Source organism: Nyctibius grandis, chromosome 16 (assembly GCF_013368605.1).
Source record: "Nyctibius grandis isolate bNycGra1 chromosome 16, bNycGra1.pri, whole genome shotgun sequence".
In the NCBI taxonomy this organism is placed as follows: Eukaryota; Metazoa; Chordata; class Aves; order Nyctibiiformes; family Nyctibiidae; genus Nyctibius; species Nyctibius grandis.
This window is the reverse complement of record NC_090673.1, coordinates 8,800,136-8,820,672: the sequence shown is the minus strand read 5'-3', so window position 1 is coordinate 8,820,672 and position 20,537 is coordinate 8,800,136. Positions and strand designations below refer to the sequence as shown.

The window sequence follows — 20,537 nt, the reverse complement described above, 5'->3', positions numbered from 1 at the left end:
TAGAGATTTCAGACCTACAAACATTTCTAACATTTTTTCTTCTTTTTTTTGCCTAAAGTGCTACAGGTCTATCAAAAACCTGAACAAAAAAAAAAGACAACCCACAAACCCTCTTTAGCAGTGGACTTGCAATAAAATTTTTGACTGATCTGATGTTAAAGATCTGCCTTTGCTGGCAAATTTAATTTTGCTCCTCATTTCAGACAGATTGCCATAAATCATGTGAAGCAGGAAGCGTGCCTCATCTACATTTAGTTCAGTGTTAATTTAAGACATTGGTGTAAGTGTAGTAAAAGTCATAATAATTTATTGATAAAGGTATAAATCTTTCAGTGATTGGGACAGAGCCTAAAATAGAGCGGAGCCAGAACATTACAAGTGAAAGGCTTCAGGTCCCAATTTAGATCCAGATCACTGCCTGTGTTCACACTGAAATCCAAAAGTGTAACTGTAATTCTGACCGCATCCAAACCAGGCAGTCACTAGGTCATGTCCACAAGCATAAATCGCAAGCACTGTCAGCACATGTAGGCTTGGCAGCTTTTAAAGAATTTTGGTTTATCCACTGCATGTAGATGTCCTCTACAGCCCCCAAATCTGATCTCCTGTTACAAGAAAGGAGGAATGTTTTGGCAAAAAAAAATAGCAGTGATAAGGATCCAAGAAAAGACACTTAGGATAATTGTTCAAATATAAACCCAGCTTCTTTGGTAGGTTTGTCAGCCTGTGCTGAACTCCGTATCCCTCTCTGTGAGACTGCCAATGCATTCAGGTTAAAGCTGGACAAGTTTTTTTTTTGCAACAGTGGTAGGTCCTACAGTTAAGATTGACCCTAAGCAACGCGTATTACAAAATAAAAAACCACATGGCTACAAAAGTCTGGGTGTTCATTGATCCTAGGGTGCCCTCTTTTCCAAAGGGAATTAATTCTCCCATTATGCTAGTGACTCAGGCTTTACTCACCCTATGAAAAAAAAATAAATTAAAAAAAATATAGAAAGAAAATAAAGTGCGAAATATGGGAATCCTTTGGGTCTGAGTTTTCTTTATCCCGCAACAGACTGAGAGCAGCTGCTTGGTCTAAAGTAGGGAAGTTTTACAATTACCATCAGTTCAATTCCATTTGCTTTGAAATGCTGGCTTTCCAGCAGGACAGTCCTAGAAATAAGCACATTTCTACTGTAACACTTTGTACTATAAATCTATAGGACTGCAAGGAAAAAAAACATCCCATACATACAGGAAATTATTTTCTACTAAGTTCTACAAATCATTATTATCATCTATGGAACCCTGCTGGCACACCCCTGCTCAGCCCTATCCGACTTCCTCATAAATGATACAGCTTTATTTCATGCAATTGCTTATGGATAACTTCTGGATGTTGTAAATGTAATATGTACTTAATGGGCTGAAGCACAGCAACAGGTTGGAATAAACCTGATGGTTGGACTACTCCAAACCTAGCTCTGGGTCCTCTTTTGGTTTGGTTCAGTGAGCTTGCACTTGGAGCCAACTTCTGTTCTCACTGGGCTGTGCACGAGTATCAGCTCTGGCTGTGATGTATTTGCTCCAGTGTAAATCTAGAGTTAGTCAGAGCAAAATTTGATTCTCAAAGTGCAGCTTCAGATTCAAATCCAAAATCTCAAAGGAAACCTCAGTTGAAACGACCAATTTTTGCCCAATTTCTGGCCAACGTAACTTGCTTTTTTTAAGGAGGGAGGCGGGTTTCCTCAGATCTCCACACGGATTCTCTCAAAGGTTTGTAAATCCTTGCCAAATCCTTCACAAACCTGGGCTGAGATTCAGAAATACAGTGAAAACATATTTTTTATTCCCCGGCGCTTTTGCTGCTGGTTCTGGCCAGGATAAGATAATGTAGAGGCTCAGGGAAAAAGAACGGGGAAAAAGATGATGCAAAAATTTTCAAATGTCAAACACGTTCTGTCTGAGCTCTGGGAAAAAATTTGGGGTGGTTGTTAATGTACCCAAAACTATTTGTTCCCTCTCTCCTTTTATCCTCCCAGGCTTTACTGCCCAATTCTTATACCAGAGACACCACCTTTATACAACCTTTATGTGGATTTATAAAGAGTTGCACTGCTACAGACCATAAATACGTGATCACTGAGCCTTCTTCCTTTGCAAGGTCTACATCCAAGAGCGAAGCAACATTCAAGTTCACTTTTGCAGCAAGAACTGAAAAGCCCCATTTCCTCACACGGCCATTAAAAATAATTAAGCTAACCAGCTACACAGAACTAGGGAAAGATACGCTGGCTGGCCAACCTGCAGGAAGAAAAAAGAAAACAAAGGGAAGGCCTTGGCAAAGAGAATTGTGATCTTACTGTACAATGAACTTCTGAGACAGTGAGTAGGATTAAAGCATGGAACATTTCAAGACGCATCTCTTTAAACAGCCAAGCGTTATGAAGCATATATGCACATTTCACAGACCTTTGAAATCAGCAACACTGGCAGGTTTATATTTGTTTTGATTGTCTCTTTTTCTCTCTTTTACTACTTTGGGATTTTTTTTCTCTCTCCTTTTCAAGACTAGAGCCAAATGACCCATGAGAAATGTACTGTAATTTGTCTCTTATCCATCCCTCATCTCCATCTGATATTCCCTCTGCCCTGGTTACCCTGATGTTTTTCCAGACTCTACAGGCTGAACCATTGTAACAAGGAGAAAAGTCAAACGATAAAGAAAGAAGTGGTGTAAGGATGTTTTCAGGAACCCGTTCTATTAAAACAGATTTCCTTTGCCGCTTTATGAAAACCTCTTTTGGCTGCAGCAAATCTCATTCACGTATACTCAAGAATTTAAATCAGTATAGGAAGATATATCTATATTTTAGGCTATTTTAACCATCAGTTACACTGCTTGGCACTTCCACAGTGCTTCCCCTCTGGGCCTCAAAATGCTTCCTAAACATGAAGAGAGAAATTCCACTCTGGTCAAAGCCCTGACACAAGCCCTCTGCACTGCTCCAAACCCCGGCCAAGGGCTGAAATGATACTGAAGGGGGACAAGAACCCTTGTGCTGGGCCTCCCCTCAAGACATTTTACCATGACTCAAGAAGCCATGAAATAGGCAAATGGAATAGTTTGTCTTGTCTTCTGAATGGGAAAACTGTAATAATTTGTTCAAAGTAACAGAATCATTCAGTGTGACACAAGGATTAGAAACTCGATCTCTTGAGCCTACATTCTGTGATAATACGGATCATCTTTCTTTTAAATAAGCGGTGGCTTGTGTTGCTGATCCTTTAAGTTTTCTGCTGGTGGCCACTAATCATATTTTACAAGCCTTCACTCATCTTTTACAAACCTTCACTCGTATTTTACAATCTCCAAAGAAGTCCTAAAGGTCCGGTGGCTCAGCAGATGGAAAGTCAGAGCTCCCTACAATAAGCTGATCCTTCCCAAATCCCTCGGCTTCACAGTTTCTGAAGACAATGTAGGACCTTTACTTCATAAACAGATTTTCTTGTGGAAACAGGGCTCTACTTTCAATGAGCAAGCAGCCACCGTTCTAATAATATTTGGCATTTACAAACCACCTCTCATCCCAAAGCTTCCAGGATCAACCAGCAGATATGTGCATGGCACACTGCACTATAGTTCAAGTAAAGGACATTTTGGTTTCAGTCACCAGAACAAACCTGATTTTTTTATGCAAAGCACCAAGAGACCAGGAATGCAGCCTGCTGTCACTCCCTTGAATCAGGACAAGAGTCAGGTAGAGCCTCTGGTAATCAGTCTGGAAGTTAGAGATCAAGAGGAAACTTGAGGCTTTGACACAGAATTTTCTTTAATTATAGGAGTAGCTCATAGCAGGTCTCTATTGAAGTTAGCTAACAATTTCCACTACTAATTTTCAGCTCCAGCCTTGTCTTTCTCATCTCCACCCCAGAGGCTGTGGGGTCAGGCTTGAAGTCACACATTTGCAGCCTGCCCAAACAAGTGCCTTGCTGGTGTGGCCCTTGGGAGTCACAGCTGGAGTGACCCAGGTTTGGGCACTTCTGGAGCACGGGGAAACGGTTTGTGTCCCCTCTTTGGAGCCCATGGACAGCATGGGGTTACTCTACTGCGTGGATACCACTCCGTCCTGGGCTCCATCTTCCTGTGCCATCTGCCCTTGCAGTAGGCAACCACAGACAGGCAGGATGGATCAGGGCCCTGCCTGGGTGGGCTCATTTGGGGATTTTTAGGAAGCCGAACACAGGTCAGGGTAGGGAGCACTGCGGCCTTGAGGTGCTCACAGTTAGATTGCAATTAGTCACAGCTCCTGCAGAAAGGTGACACGTGGCACCATCCCTGCTGGGGTGTGCAGCTGGGACTTTAAGGGGCTGGTCCTTTAGCATCTTCCCTAATTAGCACACAGTAAAAAATGCAGGATGTAAAAAGAACAAGATCAAATTCTTTGCTCCTTTCATCTCACTTTTTGACACTAATCCTCCCTGCACATAAACCCCGTGCCACAAAGTGAGATATACATTGCTATTGGAATGAAGAGTGACTTGGAATCAGGCCGACATCAGCAAAAAAAAATAAAATACAATCATATATAACCACAAAGGACCTAGCATGTTTATTACAGATACTTCTGGAGTTGATGGGCCAAAATAACCAGTCCAACTATGTATCTTGCAAAACATCACTTTTGCTTTGGAGATGCCGCTTCTTTTCTGTTTTTGTTTTTACAACTCATAGACTTCCAAATCATATTTCTTAACCTCCTGGCAGGGTTATGCATAAAGCTGGTCCTGCTGCAGTGGGCAGATCATCAATGGCTTATGGTTAGAATAATCCCAATCTTCTTCTTTTCTGAGAAAGAAATGAAAACCTGATTCAAATGAGACTGGTTGAAATTTCCTCTTATTTCATCTTATGCAGGAAAAGGTAGGAGACACCAAAGTGAGATCACATACAACATAGTCTGGTGATGAAGACTTCAATTCAGGGAAACCAAGAAAAGCTTGTTCCCCGGCACTAAAAGCCTCACATTTTCAAAGTTCATGAGATTTTTTTCTCCCTGTTACAACAAAGGACTAATATTTATCTCTTTATTTTTTCTGTTTTTTTTTTTTTTTTTTCAGGGGGTATTGATGGATCATACTTGTAAGACTATCTTCAACAGCGAAGTCTTGAACACATTTTTTAAGGAAAAAAAAAAAAAAGAAAATTGAATAGTCAGATTCAAAGAACTAGTAAATATCATGAGAGCTACGAAACCTGGTTACTCTTGTTCTTTCCCAGCAGTCAAGAGATTACAAGGAAACAGAAAATGTCAGTTGCTGAAACAGAAATTTCACATACGAACATTTAGCTTTGAAGTTCCCAGAATGCACAGTAAATTGCCAGGTGATCTGGCAGAAACACCAACACACCTGCAATGAAAATAGTTCAGAGTTGCAGAAAGAAAATATTGTGGACAGTGTATTTTCTAAATCCAACTGTTTTTTTTTTTTAATTTCTATTCCTGTTCACTAGGAAGACAGAAAGGAAAAGCGGACTTAGTAGATCATGACTTTGTCAAGCAACTACTGCTGGGAGACAAAACGTGGCAGCAATGGCTGTAAGAGATACTGCTAATACAATTAACTCCCTGACATCAAAATCCTGCCCATTTCTCTCTGTTGAGCCAGAGACAAGCAGCAGGAGGAAAGATGTAAATGTGCCTTTTCCAAACACTCAAGAACTTTCAGACTTTCTGATTTTTAAACCTATGCAGGACCTGTAACTTCTGCATAGATACAAGGTAAAGCAAATACCATTGTACGTAAGTGCTTCTGAGAGTGGACTGAAGGATATGTCCTCAGAAAAGGTCCTCTACCCCTTAAGTAAACAGTGAGCAGCAGACACATGTAAGGCCCAGGTTATTAGTCGGATGGAAGGACATTTGGGTTGCCTCACATATGGATCTGCTAACACATGTACCAGAAAACAGGCTCTATCACTCCAGAACACAAGGGTGATTGTAAGCATTCCCTGGAGGACACATTTCCCAAGACCCTACAAAATTGGCCTGGCAGCTCATGAAACATACCCTACTGATCCAGCATGTAACAGTAAACTATAGGAAATCATACCCATATATTTGGCCTTCAGACATGAGCGCAGAAATTGCCTGTTTTGGCACCACAGTCTTGTGGATCCACTTGAATCAAACACAGACCTCTAGCAAATGGCTATGAGAATGCAAAGGTCTGTTCTCCATTGTTGAATACTAACACAAGAGGGGGAAAACACTAATTTCTCTAATTTTCCTTTTTCTTCACCAACTTTTTTCCAAATTTCTTGACCAACTTTTGCCACGAGTACGACTGCTATAGACAAGCCATGTGGTTTAATTTCCCCATAACATTTGCACCCTCTGTCACTCTGCATATCTCAACCACACATCAACTTTCGCTCTGGTTTGCTGCAGTAATCTGTTGGTAACATGTCACTAACAACTACTACAGGACTTAAGATCTTGATGAGTACAACACTAGCTTTGCAAAGGATCCAGCAAAAATTGCGGGTTGTCATTTTTGTCCACTGTTTCCCACACATAGACCCTGAATTATACAAACCTGCATTTATAAAACGCACGTTAGCACGCAATGTCTTGCAGCTCCCTGTCAAAGACAGAGGGGGGCTGTTATGAATTCCCTCACTTCCACAACTCCTCTGCTGCCAGCTCAAGTACATCTCAAGAACTTTGCAAAACCTGACATCCTGACTTACTCAGTTGCGGGGGAAGAGAAGGCACCTCGGAACCACCTTTGGGACTATCTCCTCCTGATGGTTTTCTAGATCAAAAACTGGAAATGCTTCAGGTATTGTTCCCAGATGGATAAAAAAAGAACTTTGTGTCTGATCGAGATGAGGATAGCTAAAGGTTTGAGCCTGCATTTTTAAGACAAAATGAGACATTCTGAAGCAAAAACACATGAATACATCTATCCCCAGAAGTAAAACTATTAGAGGAATTCTGAGCGTATGAGGAGGAAGCCAGGAACTCCCAGCCCTTTTCTGAATCCAACTGGGTGCAGGGGGGGAATCAAATGGCACAGATTTCTTCAGGCAAACTGGGAGAAACACTCTGATGTGTCTGATGGAGGCATTTTACTCTGTGTTTGGAAGTTTATCATGACCAATCAATTCTGGAAGAATTAGTGAGTGAGTTCTGGTTTTTGGCACTGACACAGCCGTGGTAAAAAGGCTGGAGGCAAAAGGGAAGTAATTTTCATAATGCTGTGAACTGTTGCCATCAATCCTTACCCAAAACATTTCTTCTACTTATTCTAGTGCAGTGCTGTTCTGTAGAAGCTTTCCTCTTAGCTATTGCCCTTCGTCTCAGGAAGGCTCTCGACCTCACTCGTGCTCTGGATGTAGAGATCCAAGCCAAAGACCAAAGTCTTTGGGAGTTCAGTCTTTCTACAGACTTCAAAGAGCTTAGGATATATAACTTAGTCCAGACAGAAAGCATAACATACATTTGGAACATTATATATGTAAAAATAGAAAAGATTGAATGACTGTTAAGGAATGCAGTGTGATGGGGAAGCCTGATGTAAATTGTGCATGGCATTTACATACCTATTTTCAGCCTCTAACATAGGTGCTCTGAATCCTAGTGGAAGAACCTACCCTTTCTCCAGCAATTATAAGGACTTTAAGATTTAATTCTCTAAATCATGCCTATGCTGTGTGTCTATACCTGCTGCGAGCAGATGGCACGACTGTTCCCCTAAGGAACTAACTGAGTTAACAACTACAAATAGCCAATGTTTATCCCCAGCACTTAGTGCAGTAACATTGAGACTACACATTTTGGGAGAAATCGGCAACTTGCAGAATCAGTCCTTAACAGAAACCAAGCCAAACACGAAGGCAAAATAAAAAACCTTAACCAGAAATGCCAAGCCCAAAAATATTCAGGTATTCTGAACAATGTTTAGTAGTTTATGTAATTCTTAATATTTCTCAGGCATGCCTACATTTGTCTCCATTTGCACTTGCTGGGATTGAAGACAGGAATAGAGCATCATCAAGCTTGCAGAAAATCAGGAGATCACAGAAAAATGCTGCTTTGTAATTGTTCTCAACCAGTTCTGCAAACCTAAGCAGTTCAGACAGTTTGGAAACGTTTTCATGCTCTCTGATGCTCACGTGAAGCAAACTAAGCTCTGGCCTTTTTGAGGTCTACCCATGTTCTCTAAATGAGTGTATCACATTTCTTTATTTACTTAGAATTTTTCACCAGTTAATCTCTCCTTGTCTCATTTTTAATTAAGTAAAACAAATAAAGCAATCAAGGAAACACAAAACAACTTAAGGCAAAGCTTTTGAAAGTGCAAAGGGGATTTTGATACCCACACACTACCGATAGTCAGTGGGTCTTGTCTTGGGAATTGTGCCTTTGGAAGGTGCACAAAAACATCTAGATGATTGCAGTGATGGGTCTATTAATTGATATAATCTGGATTTTATGTTATTTAATCAATGTCTGAGCTCTGACTGCAAAAGAAGCTTAAATTGACACCCTCCCTCACTCCTTTCTGCTCAATGCTCCCTCACCTGTCTTCTTTGATATACGAATATAATTTGCAAGTCTGACAAGGGCACAAGTCTCATTACATTGTATCATGGAAATTAGAAATGAATCAATAAACAAAGAGGCAAACTCCTGATCAGCTCGTTCCTACCACACCATGTGGAATTCTTCACATTTTACCCCTAATCCCATGTCTGATCAAACTGAAATGTCTTCAGGGTTAGGAATGCCTCCGCTTCCTTTTGGTATTTCTTTCACAGTCTAATCACATCTCAGAAAAGCTGGTATTTTCTGTCTGTGTGTCTTATCTTTATCCTTTGTATAATTTGTGCTGCTTAATGCTGAAGAAATAATTCAGCAACATACTTCATGCGATGGGGCAGATCCTTAAGGGAGGAGAAATGCTGGCATGGCCCGACTAACAGATCAAATCCCCCCTCTTGGCATATTCATTTTTACTGTGTCTTTCAGTATAATTTCGACATGGAATTTTCCTGGCATAAATCACACAGGTTTCCCTCTTCCCCTCCACACCATGCTGCGTAGCTCTGTGTTTTGGTAAATCTCATCTATTAATAGTTGCCCTCTGTGGCTATAAAAAAATACCTCAGTAGTCAAAAGCCAACCCTTGCTAGGGAACAGCTGTGGATGCCTGGATGCACGCAGGAGCCGGCATCACACAGCAAAGCCCTTTCTTGGCTCCATGTCAGAGCAAACCGATTAAATAAGGCCATAGTCAAGCTAACGGAAAAGGAGCCCCTTCCCTGCAACAGAGGGAGAGAGAGACTGACTCCAGCGCTAGGCTGGAGAAACATCAGGGTATTTCCATTTTCTCACCGACATTTTCTCTTTCCTTTTTTAACTCAGCAAACCCCCCTCCCGTGTCTTCCTCATTCTGCCAAGTCCCAATAAAACTCTTGCACTTAAAGAAATACAACAAAGACGTCATCGCAGCAAGTATCAAAGGTCGTGGGGTAAATTTTAAGGTCTAGTCTTATTTTTTTTTTTGTTCGATTGATTTAACTGATTAAAGCATTTCTGCTCTTCCTGTGCTTTCAGCAGCATCCTGGGTAACTCAGGGGAAATTCAAACCAACCAGCTGTGATCCGTATTACAAAGTCAAGCCTGGAAATATAACACAAGGATGTTGACGGGGCCATACTGGAAAGGGTGAAAGGAGAAGCATATTGTCTCCCGATAAAGCAACAAAGTGCTTTTATGTGTCACAATGAGAAATATTCAGCTTAGCAAAGGATACCGGGAGTTCCCCATCCTCTCAGCGCTGCAGGGTACCAGTCCCATCGCAGAGGGGCTGGTCGGTGACAAAGTACCTGGGCTCCAGGCAGCAGGAATCCTCCCTGGATTTCACTTTGAATTCTCACTGGTATGAACCTAAAGTTCTTGAAAATTCTCAAGAATTGCTGAGTTTCAGGGACTTCCATGCAAAATGTACAATGCCCCAGCCATTGCAAGGGGTGGCAGGGAAACAGTGTGGGAGCCTCGAATCCTCTGGAAACCAGGCTCGGGCGCTCCGCACTTACAGCACACCTGGTCTGAGGCTGCAGGCACTTACAAAGCCAATGCCACATAACTTCAGCACTTTTCAAATTTCCCTAGGGACGTTTCACTAAGGTAAATTCTCCTTGCAGAGCTGATGGGAATGATTTGAAAAACCAACAGAGTCTTGTGCTGGGGAAACCAACTACCACAGCTTCTCACTGAGGTCCTCAATTTATTGACGCGACAAGGACACAGCATAAGAAGCAAATTTATTCCATATTATCTACTGGCAGAATAGCTCAAAAGATGCATTTTGAGGCAGCAGAAAGAATTTTATTCTCCAAAGCCTCGTAATTCAAGCCTGCTGAAGCTGCCCTCACACAAATCAGTGATGACACATCTTTTCAACGTCTAGGGCCAGAATTATTTTTAAAAGCATTGCAGGTAATTGCCATTGCTGCCATTCCAAACCACTGCTGTTTCCACTATTTTACCATCACTGATGTAACCCAACAAGCGTCAACAGCAAACATGGGCTGCTTCTGCAATCATTGAATTAATGAAAATAATACACTTCACAACAAACAGCTCACACATACCAATGGCCACAACCAGATCTTTAACTAGAATTTACACGCGATGTTCTATATTTCCAAGGTTTGTTATATACTACTCAAACACCCGGGTACCTTCTACAATAATTGGTCTGCAGGGTGCAGGTTTTATCGATCTTTTTCACTGGGATGGATTGTCCACAAGAGTCTTTAAAACAACGGTAGAAAAGATTTGCTGAACCTAGTTCTCCTGAAGAATTTCAGAAAGATCAAATTAGGCCAAAAACTCTAATCTTGGTTTCAGTGGGGTCCCTTTTTAGCAGGAGTCCCTCTAGCAGGGTCCTTCCTTTAAAAGAAAAAGGAAATTAAAAATGAAAAACAGCACTGGGGAAAAGTTAAGCATGTACTTCAAACTCACACATGCCAGGAAATTTAGAGTTAAAGGTGAAACTCCACCCTAAAAAGCTCCATACTGGAGATATTTCAGCGAACAAACATAACGTGTTCTGAAATACAAAGACCCGGTAGGGTGCACTAGGTATGGAGTTTCAGCCTTCACTCCAAATTTCCTGGCTTTTTGGAAGTTTATTAGAATTTCATACCCCAAACATTTAAGTACTCCAAGAAGTTTCCTCAGTGCAGCTCACCCTGATCCTTTTGGAAGCTTAGAACAAGCACTCCGATGGTGCAGCCACCCATCCATTATTAATGAACCTGAAAACACTTTCTTGCAAATTTATGTTAATTTAGAGTGCTGAAATTATGTGCAAACTAGGTAGTTTCAGTTGAGTTACCCTAAGAAACTCCAAAATTGCAAATCTACTCAGAACAAAATTGAAGGACGGGATTTCATTGACCCCAGCAGAGTAAGTGCTCCTAATCTTCCTGCACTGTATGTGGGTCCTGTAACTCTGCTTCAGCCAGGGCTGCAATCAAGCAAACACAGAATTGCTTTTGACAGTAGTGGTTTGTATTCCTGGTCTAAACACTCTACCAGGTTGTGGGGTGGGGATATATCCATCCTCCTTCTCAATGAATCTGGCCCTAATGGATAAAAAATGACTACAGCCATCAGCATCATGCTTTTTTACAACACAGCTTTTATGACCACATGTTACAAATGTTGAAGTGGTTCCAGCGTATCTCAGTAATCCTAAAAGATCTGTTGCGGGGCTCTGCATCACTGCATTTCCTGACAGCTCTAAGGAAACTATGACCAGCAACTCTGTGTAGCCTCTCTGATCACCCACACTCTTCACCCTTCTCCAATATGCACACAGAGAAAGTTTTAGGACTCCATATGATGATTTCAGTGGATGTCTTGACATATAGCTAATGGAGAAGACATCACACATACTTTGAAATTGGCCTCACCAGTCACTCTGCACAAGCACATCTTAGCTGTGGACAGGTGCAAAAGTGATGGGACAGCTCCACACTGTCCTGATCCTGGGGTGTCTGAGGGACAATTAATTCTTCTCGCTGCCGTTAAGAGAAGATAAAGCAAGACATCCACTTCTTGGGTTTCTCCTAGACCCAGACTGGGCAGAGAGAGCCTACACTGAAGGGATGACCTGCCTGGGGGAAAGAAGGAAGACAGAATAGGGAGGAGGCAGAGGGGGACTTAAAACATCAGGAACTGGTGCCAAAGAAGTTCAAACAAGGGCCAATAGACACAGACTGTGCTTCGTGCTGTTGCCTACAGGTCTGCCTCTGCAGCCTTTCTCCTTCAATCTTTTCCAAGACCTTCCCTCTTTCCCCTCACCTTTCCATTTGGTTAATCCCCTCCTCACTCTGTTCCAGCTATCAAATTTAAACATACATACATACCCAAATCCCCTGACATAACTCCCCCAACAGGTCAACAAATTAAAAAATAAAGACTACAAAAAAATCACAAGCAATGATTTCTTGGGAGAAATCTTTTTTTTTTTTTTTACTGGATCATCTGATTAATATGGGAAAAAAAACGACAAGTTTTCAAGCTCACAAACCCTTCTTTGTATCATTCTTATCTTTTTTTCCTAACACTTTTAATTGGCTTAAGAAAAGACATCCCCTCTGCTGCTGAAACCTGCCTTACCTGTAAGCTTCAGCTCTCCCAGCTACATCAAGTATATCATTGCTCTGCAAACCATAGCACTGGCACAGTGTTATCTGTTTCTTCTGCTCACAACTTGCATCCCCTTTCCCAATCTTTCCATCACATCCACTGAGGCTGCAGGCGAGTCCTCTGGGGCATAAAGGTATTTTTCTACCCAAAAATAAACACTACTTGTAGAAACTGCTGTTTTCTGAGTAATCACACTTTTGGGTTGGCTTTCTCCCACTGCATTAAGTTCACAGATATCGGGCAAAGGCAGAGCTGGTAGGCTACTTCATGCCTCCGCTCACATCGACATTTTCAGCTGAGACTATATAAAGAAAATTCACCTTCTCCTTCTCACCCCTTCTCCTGAACCCTGTGAACCCCCTATGTGAAGGCACCAGTAATACCGAGGGTTTGAAGGGTGGCTGCACAGAGCAAACTCCCCCAGGACACAGCACAAGTCAGCACCATCTCTTCTGCAAGATTTCTGTACATTTCCACTGGCAGCAATAGTGAAGGGATCGTTAGGGAAAAAAAAAAACAAACACAACCCAACTAAAGTACTCGCACCCACTACTGAAGAGAAGTTGTACACAAACGGGTATGGGAGAAAAACAGGGTGATTAATGCCAAGCCCCACAGCACTTGAAAGAGTCACGTTGGATGTGATCAAACTGTGGGTCTGTGTGTGAGACAGTATAATTTGAATTGATCAGCAAAGACAATAAACCAGCTTATATACACTGCTACTTTTCAGAATGTGGGAGGGGATGACCTGCACCTTGTTTGCTTCAGCAGAGGCTGGTAAGGGGTTGCTGGAGCGCGTCTGTGCCGCAGGGCAGCCGGGCCTGGAGGACACAGTGCTGCAGAGCAGCGAGGGGCAAATTCAGTCCTTGCCAAACCTGCAGACTCTGCGCTTGCGAATCTTCCATCTGGGGTTCCAGAGCCAGAGCCAAATGGGTCTGCATTAGCACTGCAGAGTATAATACTACTTTAATCTATTGTCTCCCACAAGGATTCTTAATGATCTCTGATAGTTTACTCCATAGATTTTATAGGCTGTCTTCATTCCAAGCATCCTGCAGTTTGACCAGACAGTGATCTTTTTACATAATGGATAACGTCCATGAAAGAAACCATAAGTCCTATGAGTCTTGGGGAAAAAATGTTTCTTGAAAAAAACTGTTGGAAAAGATGACTGTGGGTCAAGCTAAATTGAGCAAACTCCTACTGTTTGTAGGGTGTGCAATCACATATGTAAAAATAGTTTCTTTAGTACTGAAGTCCTGTCTATAGCAGAATTCAATACTAGACTTATAAATGTCAGTTGCTAGCATGGGAACAGATGCAACTCCTCCCAGCTGATTAACATCCCTGACATCTGCAATAGAGGACAGAATAAACAGACAGAACAGAGGATTTCCTGTTGGGACTTGGCTTTTGGGTGACAGCTACCAAGAAACAGCAACTCCGTCCTTGAGAGTGTTACCTCCCCACCTTCTAAACAGCCCTGGGGCTGGTAATTAAAGAACTGGACATTTAACGCTGAATCCCTAGACAAAAACTCAGGTATTTGCTATATGTCTGCCTGATACCTGTGTGAATGCAGGAATCCTTGATGTCAAGAGCTGCACAATGGTCTCTTCGAGGCAGGGGATTAAGTTCTCAAGCTTCCTGAATTGAAGAGCTTTGATGAATTTCTTCTGTTCTTTTTAGTGTTCAGGATTAGGTGGAAATTAATCCTTTATTGGGAATCAAGGAGTATTTCTTACAACTCCTCTAGCTCCTAGAAAAGGGCATTAAGTATGTCTCCCTCCTCCAGAGTAAGTTGACCATATTTAACAAAGAAGCCTCATGAAAGGTTTCCAGTGGAAGAGAAGGAAAAAAGAGTTGAGAGGCTGATCTGATCAGAAGCTCCATGGAGGAACCCTGAAGTGCAGCCGCTGCTCAGCTATCTGTACGAGGCTGACCTAGGCTGTGGATTAGCCAGCCACCTCCTTCTTCTCACGCTACTGCTGCCATCCACATGCCATAGCATGGTGTGCTCTTCATTAAGGCTCTGCCCTACCCGTTGCTGCTCAGAACCACTATGGAAATTTCTACAAAATTGTTCAAACGCGTATTCAGAGTCTAATTGACTTATGACTGGAATGTGCCGATGCTTTTAATCTTGAGCAAGCTGATGTGACACAATGCTAAGCTTTGCTGAACTGCACAATAACGTTGGAAAAGGCCATGGAAAAGGGTGGGATCAGCAGGGCACTGGACTCCAGCTCTTTGGTTCGGTGTCACCCTCAGTCTGCAGGCAGGTGCCGCAAATAGACTGTGGAGCATGTACTGCTCACCCCTGCCCCTTGTTCAGGCAGAGCGGAAGGGTTGTGGGAGCCTTCAGGACATGCATATGGATGTTGAGAAAGCCTGTCCCCAGGGTCAGTTATTCTGAGGGGATTTCCAGCAAGTATTGAGTAGATCGTATGAATCGAGGGAGTTTGAAGAGACTCCAGTAGCTTTTAGTGTTTCAGGAATTTCATCAGCATTTTCCCAAGAAGGCATCATGGGGAATGCTTTCTTATCTGTCCATGCAATCCTGTGGTGAAGCCTGATGTGCAAGCCCAATATTACATAAAAGGAATGGCTCAGTTAACCATAGTATGGTGCAAGAATTTGCCACATCAAATGGCATTTACAGAGCATGATTTCCTATGATCCTTTGCTGTTTGTTTCAAGTTTTTTGAAAAGGAGCCATGGTAGGTGTCATGAGCTCAAAGTCTTCCCTATTTTGTAACCAGCAATATCCCAAACAACACAAGGAATGTGTCTTTCTGGCAAGTGTGTTTATCCTTGCTCCTTCCTTTTGTATTGGGCCAGACTGTATGATCTTAGCATGTTCTAATTTCCCAAAACTGCAGAAATAAAGAAAAGATGAACAGTATTTGCAAATCTTGTGCTGGGACTAAATACATTTTGTCCCATTCTCATTAAATTAATAAAAAGAAGTGAGGCAGATATCCTTGGATAAAGCCTGCTGTGTGGCTAATGATAACCAGTCTTTTGTTTTTTTCCCCATAGGCCATTAAAAAAGAGGAGAGATGATCTAGTTGGTACCACAATGTTTACAGCTTTTCTGCTGAGCAGCTCTGAGAGCAGAGTCCCCATCCATCAGTGCTGTCCCTCTGAACTTTCCCTCTGGCAAACTTCTTTACGGGTAAGCCACTGTACTTCAATTTCCATGCACCACCATCCCTGCTACCTGACCATGGCACTGAATCTCAGCTCTTTGGAGGAAAATATTTTTGGAGAGGTGCTAGAAAGAGGTTAGAGACAAAAAAAAACCAGTTCTGCTGCTGGGATCAGCCTTAAAGTCACCATAGTTGCACCACAAGAGTGACTGAAGGACACCATCAAAGTACCTGAGCACTTCGTCCAAGGTGCTGAAAGGATCACAAGAAACTTATAACGCAGATCGGAGGTGTCTTGAAATTGTTCTGGTGATATCACATCTGTGGTTGCACTTAGTCAAGAAGCATCCACAGAATTTTTTGTAACAAGACTCAGCAACTTTGTCCCAGGATGGAAGTTTGATGGACTAGGATTGAGACAGTCAGAAGAAAGAGACTGGAAATGGATACATCTTTTGGGGATGAAGATGCACTGAGGAGGGTTCCTGTTTATAACAGCATTAATCAAGTATTAGGACTTTTTGGTTGGTTCCAAAGGACAAAAGTATTTCAGGAATAAACTCTGACATGGTGAACAGCTGGCTACAACTGCTAACACTACGGATGTAGGAGGAACAAAACCCAGCAGCGTCTGAGGGCCCCTCCAGTACCAAGGAAGGCTGTGAAGAGTCTTTAGAGCACAAAGCTCAGGAAATTTTTTACTGGTACCATTTCATCTTTTTCCCCCTTTTATTTGATGCCTCACCAGGCTGAGGGCTCTTTTCCCTTTCTCTGCCATTGTTAGACCGAACTTTGGCAGAGGAAATACCTGGAATTAGATGCGAGTTCTCAGTGGCTGTGGAGATGTCTTCATTGATGTGGTGCAAGGTCTGCACTAGAGGGGAGTGAGGACTCTGCCAATGAAAGTGATGACAAGAGGGGCTGGTGATGCAAAATGGGCCCAGATGGTGCCAACCGAGTCACAGATTTTGACTGAGTCACTAATTGGCATGGAAGTCTCTCTCAGGGGATGGTGCTGAGGGCAATACCAAAGCCAAACATAGGGTTTGAATCTTTGCCTTTTTAGTCAATGAAGGCTTTGCTGCCAAAGCCACTGCCCTAAACCTGTATTTGTGAGCCTAAAGACTCAAAGCAGTGTTCAGCCTTACAGGCCTCACTGATCAAGTCCATAGGCCTAACTGCTGTATTTTGCCATGCTGAGTGCAAACACCCATCATAGTGGTGGGTATGAGCTCAGCCTAAGCACGTCAGCCACCAAATAAAGGCTCCAAAGAGATGGAGTATCTTCCACTGCCCTTCTTGATTTCACTACCAATGATAAATGCTGTATTAAAATGTCTGTGCAAAGACAAATAAATGAAATCTAATGGTTGTAAAAAAACCTTTGTAGGACCTATGAATTTTCTCAGGCTCTACACTGTGGAAGAGGACCTCCAGGCCTCCCTCACTGACTTAAGTGTGCCAGTCAAGACGAGGTGTTTCTCAAGCCAAAATGTAGAAGGCCTATGAATTCAATGCTATGAAATGCAAATCCTCCAGACAAGTTCGTCAAGGTGGTTGTCTCCAAAAGGAACATACAACTGCGTATGAAAAGCAACTACACTGTGTTAAGGTAACTTCAGATTTTGGAACTAAATTCCTTGCTTAGGCTTGTGCGAGTACAATCTATGCAGCAAAAAGACTTAATCTGAAATAGAAACATCTCTATGTAAGAATAGCATTAAGGCACAGTCTTAAATCTCAACTAAAATTTAAAGGCTTTTCTTGTTTCATTTTGTATGGTTATCATGCTGGTCACAGAGTAAGTGATAGAAGGGTACTATCAGATTAAAAATAACGCATTTTTTTCTAAAAATTGTCATAGCTGTTATAACTAACACATCGAGTTCTCAGAACTACGATGTTAAAACAATCCAATTTGCATTATGCCTTTGATGCTACTTGCTTAGTTGTGTTCCTCTCCAGTGGAACAGTATTGAAAGATTGGTATTTTTCCTTTTGATATTTTCAATCATTAAAGTATTTCCTCATTTGAGCTTTGTTCACTGGTAACTGACTGAAGTCAAGCTGAGCTATAAGGATTTTTTTAAAAAACAAACTCACTGGAGTTTAAAAAAAACCAACCTACTGGAAAGGAAGCATTTCTTTGCAGCTTAATTATGTGTATTTAAAGCTCCAGTAGAGCTGATAATGTTGTTTAAAAACTTCTCTCTGCTAAGGAAGTTACAAATATAGCCTGAATTGCTATAATGGAAGGAACTCCAGAACAGCCTTTACTTTCCTTCTTAACCTGAACTTCAGTGTTGACAACCCAGGGCGTTCTGACCATCTAGAGGTTTTCCCCCATGACTCCATGAAATGCCCTAAAAAAACTGTAATATGGGATACCAACAATTTCAGCTTTAACCTTCATCTTCTGTGTGTTTATATTCCTAATTCATTCACAGCAAACACTTTTTTACTTAAACATTCTAACTCTAATCTGAAGATGCCCAAAAGCAAGTTGGAGTAATTGTAGGTACGTGGTACTCAACCGATGCAAGTTCTTCAGGGATTCCCCTCTTCAAACTACAACACAAGGAAGCCTTTAGCTGAGGATCTCAGGATTTTATAAACTTATATCCACCCACAGAAAGTTGCCCTGTCATTTGCAATGAAGTGGCATTACCCTCATCTTCATACGGATAAAAAGGGGCACAGAAGAGTTCAATTACCCACCCAATGTGTGTAATAGCACTGCCAGGAACTTGGTACCTGCCTCCCTCCTCACAGCCCACAGACTCAGCTGTCCCTCAACAGCAGTGCTTATAGAAAGTTGTACTCATAGCATTAAGAATATAGAATAATCTACCTACCTTCAAAGAAGTCTTACAGAATTAAAGTCTACCTAAGACTATTTATGTTCTGTTCCATGCCTGAGTGGCTCTTCCCTCTCCAAATGCATATGAGCTTTCTATGACATCCAATGCCACTCCTAAGAGTCTGTGGTTAAAATAAACTGTGCAATGCTACAATATACTGCTCATAACCAACAACTAATGGGTCTCCCAAAGTTGGCTGCTTCAGTCTTTAGCACTAACTTTCTTTAGCCTAGATGGGGAATACCAATTCAATGTTAAGATGCTGTTGAGACCATTACTGAGATTGCTTTTGGTTAACTGTAATGTGAGCTACTAAGAAAAGAATAAATTAATTCAAAACTCCAAAGCCCGTAATGTCAATAACACAAGAGTTCAACAGCCAGCAGGCTGATCAATACCTAGACAAATATTCATTAATATCATCATAAAAAGCTTGCTTAAGAAATTGCCTACCTGTAAGGAGAATATGGGTCAAAGCACGTCTTGGTGACTTCTGTTATCTCTGGGTTACAGCATTCCCCACCATCAAAGTTGTATCTCTCGTAATTACAGTCCATGTCACACACACCGTTCTGCTTCTTCTTGTTGAAGAGCGTGTGACGTACGTGTCGGCAGTCTCCGCCATCGTACCCAGTCAAGGTGTGGTTGCACTCAGGGTCACAGTTCTCATCCCCAATCTTGCTGATATCACAGTTGGCCAGGATGAGTCGGTGGCGAAGGGAAGAGTTCTTCACCTCTAGCACTTCCAGCTCCCAAGTGATGTTGTAGCGGCTGAAAGCCTCATTTAAATGCTGATGCTGGAACTCAATCTGCTGCCGGGTGACAGTGGGGTTCTGGTGCTTGTCATCATAGAGATTTACCACACGGTAGCGAACGATTTTGTTGCGGCGGAAGCTGGGGAGCTTGTTGTAGCTGGCAATTACATCCGTGTTGTCACAGACTGTCTGTCCGCAGAGAGGAGGGTCTAGGCTAGTATCCAGCAAATAGCCATGATGATAGCTGAACTTGCTCTGAGGACTGCTGCCATCCTTCATGGGAGACCAGGTGTTTTTCACATTCAGTAAACTGTCTTGAAGAACTAGCTGAGGTAGAGGCATGTCTTGTCTGTGAATTGCCTGGCCCATGTCCAACAAGATCTCCTTCTGAGACCGGGCTGTCCTCCAGAGGCTGAAGTGCTCTACGTAACCCCGATAGTTCTGGTTCAGGGCATTTCCTCCAACCATGAGCACCTTGCACTTCAAGGTCAGAAGACTGAAGATGCTGCCCACTTGCTCGCCACTTGTGGCCACCTGGGCACCATTCACATAGAGTTTCATCAGGTGCCCATCATATGTGGCAGCCAGATGCACCCACTGGTTGGGGAGGTAGCTGCGATGTGCTGCAATGGTGGTTACTTTGCGAGCACGGTCCGTCTTCAGAGAGAAGAAATAGCGGGGGTCTCTATTCCCCTGGTCACTGACGGTGTTAATCCCCAGGACCCATCCTCGGTCACGGGAGGTGTAAGAACATTTGTCATATAGTCCTATGTGCCCCCAAAAAAGAAATACGAATAAATAAGGATGACAGAATGAAGAAACTAGTCTTTAAATTGTATATATCTCTCTCTCTCTATGTATATACACACACTCACCTACATATGTTAGAACGTTAGTGTACAAGACATTAAATCATCTAGTGCATGATTGTGGGAGGTCATGTTAAGTCTTGTTGTTAAAGGTCAAGATTTGGCAGTGGCGTGTACAAATGGGATTTCTCTTTCCTGACCAAAGACCAAAATTCTTTTGCAAATTTCTATCAGCAAA

The 20,537-nt window shown here is 42.3% G+C and overlaps 1 protein-coding gene across 1 annotated transcript in view; it reads right to left on the bottom strand.

Moving 5' to 3' along the window:
• PAPPA (pappalysin 1) overlaps positions 1-20,537 on the bottom strand; it is a 177,378-nt gene that overhangs the window by 131,260 nt on the left and 25,581 nt on the right. The window contains exon 2 of the mRNA XM_068413809.1: positions 19,189-20,257. Coding sequence (XP_068269910.1) covers positions 19,189-20,257 — 1,069 coding nt within the window. The remainder of the gene's footprint in view (positions 1-19,188; positions 20,258-20,537) is intronic.